This window comes from Echinops telfairi, unplaced genomic scaffold (genome assembly GCF_000313985.2).
Source record: "Echinops telfairi isolate 266 unplaced genomic scaffold, ASM31398v2 ScPeMD7_1;HRSCAF=3_0, whole genome shotgun sequence".
Taxonomy (NCBI): Eukaryota; Metazoa; Chordata; class Mammalia; order Afrosoricida; family Tenrecidae; genus Echinops; species Echinops telfairi.
In genome coordinates, this window is record NW_022103896.1 from 116,717 (window position 1) to 127,055 (window position 10,339).

Genomic DNA, 10,339 nt, shown 5'->3' on the forward strand with positions numbered 1-10,339 from the left:
CCCCGCCCCGCCGCGAGTCACGACCCGGCGCCCCGTACCTTCACTATGCCCTTGATGTAGCCGTGCCGCTCGGCGAAGTCCACGGCGCGCAGTCGCGCGGCGCCCTTACGATGCTTCACATGCGCGCGGAACACAGAACCAGCGCCTTTCCTCTGTCCCCGGATGACGCGGCCCATGGCGGCAGTTCTGGGGGGCGAACATAGTACGCTTGTGACCAGACGACCCGCCTTGCCCGACCCTCTCCTCCAGTTCCAACCCATCTCGCGGCCCCGGCGGGGCCATTACCCCCATTGCCCCTACAGAAAGGGTTCAGGAGATTCCCCGCTGGCCCCAGGGCGGAGGATGGCAGCGGATGGAGCCGACTCCTCAGTACCTCAAGCACGTCTTACCAGCTTTCAAGCACGGCCGAAAGAGGAACCACCACGGTGGCAAGCTGCCTTATCTTCCGGGTCAGGCGCCGGGCCCTCCTCGCGCAGTGCACACTGGGACATGTAGTCCTTCCCGCGGCGCGCTTCTTCCGTCACCGTGGCGTTTGCGCGTGCGCATTGAGGGGCCGCGCGCTCGGAATCCGGGATGTCCGTGCTTGTGCCTGCTCGTCGTTTGCCGGAGGGATTTTTTTGCCCTGACTGTGCCTCCTTGTTGAGGGCCCGAAAAGGCACCCACATGTTAAGGGTTTGCCAATAACGTGAAGACTGCAGTTCCCTCTGGGGTGAGAGGCCGTTGAAGTTCCGTACCTGAGCTGTTGTCCAGACCCGTGTAGTTATTTAGGGTTCAGAGGTACCGGAGGCTGCGCTCGCACACACGCACACAGCAGCAAAGAGTTAAACCACACTTTTGTTTAGGCTTAGAGTCGCTCCAGAAGAAGAGAAGCGGGTCCCTCTCCCGCTGAGAAGGGACGTTTGTCTCGGGGAACACTTCTGGTTTTTAAATGGCAGTTAAAAAGAGGAAGGGGGCGCATACATTAGGTCTTTGAAATGGGCAGCGGCTCTGGACCAACATGTCTCAATTATCTCCCAATTCAGTCCTGTGTCAGGATTTCACCAGGGCCTGGCTTCAAGTTTAAAGTGTTTTCCAAGCCAGTTGTCAGAGTCCTTGGTTCATTACTTGTTTCACGGGGTCCTTTGAAGCCCCCATTTCTGTCCCCGCCAGGGCTCTTTAGTCAGGATCCTTTTCCCAGTGAGGAGCCCCATTGTAGGGCCTGGGACGGCTTTGTCTGCTGAGGGACACCTTTAGATGCTCTGTGTCAAGGGGCTGGTGGGGAGTGGTTTGAGTACTAGATGGTAAGGACCTCTGTGGCAAGCCTGGGTGTGGGGCTCAGGGGATCCTGGGACCCAACTTACCTAGAGTGAAAAGGGTGTCAAGGAGGCGGCCTAGGAGAAGTTACAGGGACCAGGGGTGGTGGGAGAGGGTGAGGAAAGGGAGACTGAATGAGTGATCTGGGGGGAGGGTGCAGTGGGGCTGTGACCAGAGCCCTGCAGAGCAGACTATGGGTGAAGAAGGGATGTTGGGGCAAGCCCAGGATGGGGCCACTTGTCAGGGGCTGTGAGGGCTGGAAAGGAGGGACCAGGAATGTCTGGCAAGTGCGGGTGTCCAGCAGGGGATGTGCTGTGAGGAAGGAGTTTCCTGGAGTCTTGGAGGAGTGGGAACCCAAGCACTGAAGTGGAGGCTATTCCCAAGACAAGAGAAAGTCCCAACACATAGTCAGGAAAGGAGGTGGGACCCCTGTAACAGGAGACATGGGTACAAGTAAGAATCTCAGAAGAAAGGAGGTGGTAAAGGGTGGTTCTGGTAACATGGACACCCCAGTGTGCCGTTAGGAGACTGCCGGAGACCGGCTCCGGAGTGTTCCTAACAGAAAGCTGAAGTTGGGTGAGTGGTCTTGAGAAAAAAGAGAATATAGAAAAAGAAGGATTCAGGAGGACCAAAGAAACATTCTGAAGCATGAATGTATGCAATGACACTTTATTAAAAGCTGTGTTTTCTTTTATACCCCATTTCTTGGCTCCTTATATCCTTCTGGGATAATAGCCAAGTCCATCAACAAAGACACCTGGACTTTGCAGCCACGTCCTTGCAAGTCAAGGTTAAGCAAAATAGTTTGTTCTAACATATCTTAGCAAATCCAAGAAGCCAAGTTATTTTGCTAAATACAGAAGTTCATTTATAGTTCATACAATCCCATGAGAACGTTTAACTAAGGGTGAAGTCCCACTCTTCATACCCGTTAGGCCGGTTAGGATAGGGTGTCACCCTCTCCCTTCCCTAAGACCCTGGGGAAGAAATGGGAAATCACCCTACAGGAGACCCCTCTGAGGGCCTGGCGTTTCCCACCTGAATGTATGAAGTCACAAAAAGGAGATGGTGAGGGAGGAAAGGCTGCCAAGGGATGGATCTGGTGTATGAGGCCAGGGGTGGGGGGCAGCTGGAGAAGTGCCACAGAATGGGGGCTTAGGAGATGCCACAGCCTATACTAGGGCTGGGGGCCCTTGGAGTTTCTGGGGTCAGTGGGGTCTGAGGCCCAGAAGGCAGAGAAAGGGTTAGGAGTGGGCAGATTTAAGACCAACTTGGACATTCAGGGTGTGGGGGTCATGAGAGGTCCCACTAGTCCTTGGAATCAGACATTACTGGTGAGGAGGCAGCTAGGCCCCCACTCTCCTTCTGTCCCTCCGAATAATCACTAAGGCCCTGAGACACAGCTGGAAGCAGGCCAACTCAACCACTGCAGCTGGGTCATACCCCAGATGAGCCTCTTAACACGGAGTCCTATAAACGGTCAGTATCACAGATGTAAGAGACTGGGGCAGCACCCTTCATGGCCACCTGATCCCTGGAGTGATACACTGGAGTCCTTTCCCTTAGCAAGCCCACACTTTGGAATGGGTGTTGCTAACTTATGCAAAGTCCAGGTCTCTGTGTTCCTGGATGGAATGGATCCAAAACCCCACTTCGCCCCCTTTGCCAGCAGGAAGTAGCTAGAGATGGCGTCGCCCAGTATCCCAAAGATTTGCGTCCTTATCTCTTCAGGGGGGAATGTTAGGTAGGCTAGAGTAGGGCCGGGACGTCCACATGCCCAGAGGGCCAAGCTACGGAAACCAAGGAGTGGCACACTGCAAGTGCTCGGAAGTTCAGGTTTCCCGCCCGGTAGGCATGGGAGGGCGCTGCACCTGGATTGGCCCACCGAGATCAGGTGAATTCAATTCAGCCAGTGGGGTCGCCCACCACGCCTCCCTGCAAAATCATTGAAAAGGCAGGAGCCCGGAGTCGACAGGCAGAACTTTGGAAGAACTTTGGGAGACTGCGTGATTCTGCCAGCAGCTTGCAGGCATAACCAGACCCTCGCGAGGAGCCCCCGGGGGCGTGGAAACCTGAAACTTCTCTCATAAAACTCCTTTGGCTTCAGCTTGAATTCTTTCTTGTGAGGAACCAAGGACCGCGGTATACCTATGCCCAGAGAGATCTAACAGTATAGCGGGTTCACACTTCAGGCTTCAGTTGGAAACCATGGGAAAACAACAAGGCTTTCTAAAGATTTTGGGCTGAGAACACCACAGGGGCAGGTCTGCCCAAGGAGGACAGAGAATTTGGGTTTGGTGTTCAGCTCCTGGCTCGCCCTGGAACTGTCCGATGCCCCCTGAGACCTCTATTCCAGTCAGAATTTGCGTGTAGGGGTACGTGGGGGGGGGGTGCGCGCGGAAGCTGAGCCTCCACAATCCTGGTCCTGGTTCGTGGTCAAGAGTTTATCCAGATTTGGAAAAGCTCATGGACTGTCTCAGTACTAGACCCAGAATGAGGTTCTGCCTGTCTGCAGTGAGCCTGTCCCGTCGATGCTGCGGGTCCCCATTTGGGCGCACCCCCCCCCCCCTTGTCTGACCCCGCCCACCCACACTCTGACTCATTCCGCGTGTCTTGGCGGCAGAGTAAAGAACCACCGAGAGGGCTAAGCCTCCGCGCTGCCTAGAGAGGCCGGAAGTCGCGAGGGAGGGCGGGTACGGACGCCCAAAGCCCGTTTCCGGGGGCGTTGCGCTCGCAAGCCCCGGGCAGTCTTCGGGGAGGGTGAGTGTGTAGCGGCCTGGTGGGAGCGGTACGGGTGTCTTCCGGCCTGGGCTCGAGCGACCGCCGGCTCCTGCTTCCTTCTGCCTCCGATGGCGCTTCCGGCTGAGCACCCAGCTCCCGGCTCTGGTCTCCCTCAGCCTCGCCCCGGCCTCTCCCCACCTCGCCAGGGAAATCGGAGGTCGGCGGGCGGCCCAGCTGGGCAGGTGTTGGAGCAGCGACCGCCTGGGTCGAGCCCGCGGCCCCACTGGGCCCGGAGTAAGGCTCGCTCCTGACGCGGCCTCCCGGCCAGGGCTTACTCCTTCCCCTTCGTTTACTGCCCCTCGAAGGCTTGCAATTAGTGACAGTGACAGAAGGGCGGTGCCTTGGGTTGGGTGGACTGTTCTGGCTACTGCTCAGAGTCTGCCCTCTCCCCAGGGACCCAGGACTCGGAACGATATCCGCACTCCTGTTGGGGAGCAAGGTACCTCCTGATAGTGGGCGCTGTTGCCCAAGCCAGCCCTGCTGTGCCCACGAGCTACTTTCTGAGGCAAAAGCTCCTTTAGAAAAACCTGTTCTTATTACGATCTCCCACGGCATGCCGGGCCTGGTTCAATTAAGGTGCACAGTCACACCAGATCAGCCCTGGGCCTTCGGATGCGCCGCTGCTTCTGTACTGGGGAAGGGGAGAAGGGAGTTCTGGGACTCAACAGGTTTGCCTCCATCTGCATTTTGTTGCCTTCAATTTGTTTCCACACTGCCCTGCAATCCATCATCCTGCTCGCTACCTACTTCATACTCAGCCTCTCTGCACCATGTACCCTCATTTCCTCCTGCCTCCGGCCCTTTGCACATGCCGTTCCTGCTCCCCTGCTCACCAAGTGGTCTCCTTTGTGAAAGTGATCCATCAGAATGGCTCCATTTTCTACCATAAATACCTGCTGCGTTCCCTCGTGTGACAATTGTCATTTTGCGGTGATGTGTTGCTTACTTCTTTTTGCCCTAGACCCTGCTCATAGATGTCTTCCATGGAGCAGGGTCCTTGTGGGTTCCTTCACTGCTGTACCCACCTTGCTCAGTTGGGCACCCTGCCATGGAAGTGCTCTCCCTTTCACATAAAAGTCAACAGTGAATGGAGCTTTTGTGAGGATGTTTGGGGTGGGGTGGGGAGCAAACACTTGAGTTCCATGGCCCAACTCCATTTCTAGCAGTGAACAACTGTGAAGGAGTAGAGAACGAAGACCACCCTCAGTTTGAAAGTCGGGTGTCTGCAATACCCTGACTGCTGTTCCCCTTTTTAATTACCCACAGGACTCTTGGCCAGGACTTGTGGACGCCCACAGAGCCTGATGGTAGGAAGCCCAAAGGATCCATGTCTTCACTTGCCTCTCCCCACCCCCACCCCCACCCCCACCCCGCCCTGGCAACCCATCCCGCCCCTTGGACCCTTGTCCCAGCCCCTCTTGGCCTTTATCCAGGCATGCCCCTTTTGTTCCTACCCACAAGGTAGTGGACAAAACCCTGCCCAGACCCAGGCCCAATTGAGGCTCTGAGCAAGGAGAGTATGTAGCATCCCAATGATCTGTCCCCGCCCCCCTCAGGTTTTAGAGTCAGTGGGGCCTTGGTGGCCACTGCCCAACTTCATGATGCACCTGTCAGAGACAGGCTGTGAGGTGGTACCAAGTGAGCTGGCACCACTGGTGTGTGTGCTTTCAGGAGGCAGTGACATTTGGTGACGTGGCTGTGCACTTCTCGAGGGAAGAGTGGCAGTGTCTGGACCCCAGCCAGAGGGCGCTCTACAGGGAGGTGATGTTGGAGAACCACAGCAGTGTGGCTGGACTTGGTGAGACTGCACCTTGGATGCCCCTTGGGAGGGGAGCCAGAGGCTGTGCACTGGGGCCCATAGGGTAGTGGGCCCAGAGTCCTGGAGGACTCGGCTGTATGGTGGGAGCAATGGGCCTGGAGCGACAAAGTTTATATCGATGGACATGTCTGCAGTATATCACCTGTAAAGCCATCTGGGCCTGGGCTTTTGAGGAAGGAGATCTTGGACTAGCACTTCAGTTTCTTTAATGCTCAGTGGGCAATTCAAACTGTTGAAATTTCCTTTTGTGGTAATTTTTTGGTCGTTTCTAGTTTTTTATTGAAATGGGTCAATTTCATTTAGGTTTTCAAGTTTTTTGGTAGTATGTTCATATTTCTTCCTTTTATTTTTAATCTGGTGTAGTTAGCTGTTTCTCTTCTTATTTTTGGCATGTGTTTACTATGTTGACCTTCATTGGTTTTGGCACAAAGCTTTCTTATTAATCTTTTCTGTTATGATATAGCTCCCTTTCTAGTTAATCCTTCATTAATATTTTTATTGTGATTTTTGGGGGGATCTCAATTTCATTGAATCCTGCTCCATCTTTATCATTTCAGGTTATTTCTGTGGCTTTGCTGTGTCTTGTTCCCAAATTCTGAGTTTAATGTATAGCTCATTTGTTTTTCATTTTTAATAGTTTTGTTGGCATATACTTCACATATCATGCATTTTTAATTATTCACATTTCATGCATTTTAATTAATCAGTCAGAGAAAATTTGAGCTGTCAACATGAGTTCTTATTTCTAGCTACCATTGTTGTTAAGTGCTGTTGAGCTGATTGCAATTCATGGCGGCTGCAGCAGCCCAGTTGACAGAGCACGGCTGCCCCACAGGCGTCCTGTGTCTTCACGGAAACAGGGTTCCAAGGTCCTCCCTGAGCTACTAGGTGAGGGTGAACAGCCAGACTTATGGTTGGTAGCTGAGTCTTTAATTGTTTGTGTTTCCAGGCTTTATAAAGAAATAAAGTTTCATCCTCAAGTATTGCTTTAGCTGGGTCTTGGTCCCAGCCTGGCACAAATGGTTGATCACTCGGTTACTAACCAGAAAGGTTAGTGGATTGAACCTACCCAGGGGTACCTTGGGGAAAAGTCCTGGAGATCTAGTTCCCAAAATTTAGCCTTTGAAAACCCTGTGGATTACAATTGAGTCTGACACACGTGGGGTCACCATGATTCAGCAGACACCACAGCACCTGTTGTTCTTTTGGGGGTGTGGTCTCTCCTACCAATGTTGCATAATTATAAATACACTGCTTAGTTATTCGTTATTTAGGTCCCAAGTGGGTAATTTTTTATGCAGTTTTTGAGGTAAAATTAGGTGCCTACGCTGATATTCGGGTTGGCTTATACTCGAGTATATATGGTACATACTTTTTATTGAATTTTGGTGAGGCATATAATCTGTAGTACAATTCCATTGGAACTTACCAAGACTCCCTTTATGATCTAAGACAGGATCTTTCTGTAAGCATTCCTGCGTGCTTCAAGGGAGTGTGGGTTTTCAGAGCAGAGCACATCTAATAACTTTGGGCTTATTGGCTGCAGACCCTTGGTATCTGTCACCTGCCCTCCTGCACCGCACAGCAGAACGCTTTCATACCAGGGCCTTGGCCAAGTTCTCTTGGGTAGGATGCCAGGTGGGATGGATGCTGGCAGGAGCCCACAGTGCCCAGCACCCGTGTTTCAGAGTGGGAAATGGGGATAGGTGGAGCCAGTGAGCCACAGACCTGGCCTCAGGCCCTTTAGGGGTTGCTTTGTGGCTTTTGTGATTATCTGGTTTTAACTGCCTCTCCTGAGACTATTCAGCTTTCTGCAGTGGGGACACTGCAGTTCTGCCAAGGAAGGCACTAGTCATGTGCCCAACTCCTCCAATGTCTTGCCACTTATCAGCTCAAAGTGCTCTTTGTGAGCTCTTTGGTGACAGGACCAGAGGGGACATTGGCTCTGCTGCAGTTGGGGTTTGGGCTGGGAGTGTGAGTGTCTCTCTTTCCCTGGCCTCAGGAGTGTCTTGTGTACCCTGTACTCAGATCCTTTCCCCTCTGCCCCCCTCAGAGGGTCTGTCTGCTCCTCACTCCCCATCTGTAGAAGCCAGCAGGGAGTCTGTACCATACATTGTGCCACCCACACCAAAGACCTTCTCTGCCTACCCTACAGCAGGGGTCTTGGTCTTCAAACCAGAGCTGATCTCCCGTCTGGAGCGAGGGCAGGAGCCATGGGTGCTGGACCTGCAGGCACCAGAGGACACTGAGACACCAAGGATCTCCCAGACAGGTGAGGCTAGGCTCCCGAGATGTCCCTCTTCTCTGGACTCCAGGCCCTCCACATCTCAACCAGATCCCACTGCAAAGAAGCTCCAGGGAGGAAGATGAAAGGTGGCTCAGAAACCTGCTGAAGCCAGGCTGTGCAGACTGTGGATTTGCACAGTCCTGGTGGCTAATCCCAACCACTTGTGGGCCCTGCTGGGACCTTTGGGACCCTATCAGGGTAGAAGCAGCCCACGGCAGGTCCAAGGTAGGTGGAAGAGACTTCCTCAGACATGGTGATCCATGGAAAAGCAAGAATACAAAATACCTGTGTTGTGACAAACGTGGGCTTTGGTTCTTAAATCACATATTTTCAGTTTTCTCATTCTGGTAATGCTCTACTTAAAGCAAAGGCACAGATGTGTTAAGCAAAACATTCTGTCCTTCAACTTAGCCTATAGCAGCTTCTCCTGAGACGGTCTTCCCTGCCCTCCTAGTGGCTCCGTCCAGGACTTCTGAGGCCCAGGCTTTGTGGTCAGCCCCTAGGTACTGACTGCCTCAAAGTGCTCACTCACATCAGCTGTCAGAGCAATGCCTTTGAGCTGCTTTTGCACATGCGACCCTGATCTGGCAGGCCCCTCCCTGCTGCTGGCCTGTTCTCAGGGTCACTGCTACAGACAGCAGGGCTGGCCCTGTGGACAGATCGCCAGAATTGTGGAAAGTACAGGCGATGTTGCCAGTGGCCAGGAGGGCATTCATGAAGCAATCTTAAAGCGGAGTCACCTGACTGCCTGGGTTCTCATTACATGCCTTGGAGTGTGGGGTCCAATCTCAACACCCTTCCCCACTGTTTTTTTTGACACTGCTCTCTGGCCTGGTGTGTAGGAAAGAGGGTCAGGAGCCCCACCCATACACCTCCTGATTATTGACCTGGCCACCCTGCACTTCCCTCCTGTTTAGAGTCTTCTCAACCACTCTGGGGAGAAGGCCTTTCAATATTGTTAAGTTGAGGGTAATTTTAAAGAAGGCAGCAAGACAGAAGCCAACTGTAGGTGGCAAGTCTCATAATTTAGGGATTTTGATGCCACGGATGGCCCTCGTGATAAAGTGACAACAGGAGCACCACTGCAGCCACATGTAGGTAGAAGCTCTGGGCAAGAGTGAGATGTCCTATAGGAAAATATGCCATTATGTAATCGCAGAGCCTAGTGAGAAAAAACCTTACAGCTGTTTGGATGGCTGGGCTGCCAGCACTTGTAGGAGGTGAGGCCCAGGTGTAAATGCTCTGCTTGGAGAAGCGCAAACCTGCAGCTACCCCTTCCCTGGCTCCTGCAAGGTTCTCACAGAAGATGGCTGCTAGTAGACACTTGTCTGTGCTCTGCCTTAAGGCCAGGACTGACTGGTTCAGTGGTCAGGAGAGTTGAGGTCCTGGAATGGTGACAGCTGTAAAGGATTGGCAGAGAAAGAGAGAAGTTTTGGCTTTGCCACATTTCCTCCGAGGTAAGGGTTTGTAATGCAACACAAGTGCTTCTAGGCATAGTAACAGGGAACCAGATGGAAATACACCATAGGAGCTAGAGTGGGCTAGTGACTTTCTATTCCTTTGTACTTTTTACTGCAGTACTTTTTACTGCAGAGCCCCGGTGGTATAGTGGTTATGTGTTAGGCTGAAGCCACCAGCTGCTCACAGAAGACAAGACTGTCTACTCCATGGCGCTAGGGACACTACTACTCTGTCCTAGGGTTGCTAGAAGTTGGAATCAATTCAATGGGGAAAGAGAGAGAGTGTTTAAATGCGAGTGGCTTACACATCTGGCAGTGCAGCAGGAGGTCCTGGACTGGCACAGGGCCCAGAAACATTCTCCCCTGTTTCTCTTGCCACCATTGGTGTGTGATTTCCATCCCATAATTGAAAAGCTCATACCCAGCAGGGGGAGGGCAAAAGAGAAGCAGTGTTTGTTTCATGCCCAGGCCAAGCTGCAAGGAAGCCTCAGATTTGTGCTTTCTCACCTCTCCAGCACAGGATGCAAGAGAGAAGAGTGCTGGAGTGGGGATTGAGCACTAGGACACAGTGTTTGCTGCTTCTGCAAGTAGCAGATTTGCTGAGGTTGTGTGATTATGCAAGAAAAGAGAAACAGGGCAGGCCTGTCTGGATAGGACAGGCTGGATGAACAATCTGGAGGAGAAAACAACGGGACTGAC

At 52.8% G+C, this 10,339-nt stretch overlaps 2 protein-coding genes across 5 annotated transcripts in view; one reads left to right on the top strand and one right to left on the bottom strand.

Annotated features, from left to right (window-relative positions):
* The window catches only part of RPL8 (ribosomal protein L8), a 2,144-nt gene extending 1,689 nt beyond the window's left edge, over positions 1-455 (bottom strand). Inside the window, exons 1-2 of the mRNA XM_013006439.2 lie at positions 390-455; positions 39-186 (exon numbers count right to left, since the gene is read on the bottom strand). Of these exons, the coding sequence (XP_012861893.1) occupies positions 39-176 (138 nt within the window). The 5' untranslated portion in view covers positions 177-186; positions 390-455. The remainder of the gene's footprint in view (positions 1-38; positions 187-389) is intronic.
* A 3,585-nt stretch (positions 456-4,040) lies between these two features.
* The window catches only part of ZNF7 (zinc finger protein 7), an 11,035-nt gene continuing 4,736 nt past the window's right edge, over positions 4,041-10,339 (top strand). The window contains exons 1-4 of one of the 4 annotated variants that reach the window (XM_045286817.1): positions 4,041-4,053; positions 5,341-5,381; positions 5,746-5,872; positions 8,049-8,165. In XM_045286817.1, coding sequence (XP_045142752.1) covers positions 5,379-5,381; positions 5,746-5,872; positions 8,049-8,165 — 247 coding nt within the window. In that variant the 5' untranslated portion in view covers positions 4,041-4,053; positions 5,341-5,378. Of the gene's footprint in view, positions 4,054-4,175; positions 4,232-4,307; positions 4,514-5,340; positions 5,382-5,745; positions 5,873-7,278; positions 8,166-10,339 lie in introns of those variants that run through there. The other 3 variants (XM_045286838.1, XM_045286777.1, XM_045286737.1) reach the window with 3 other exon arrangements.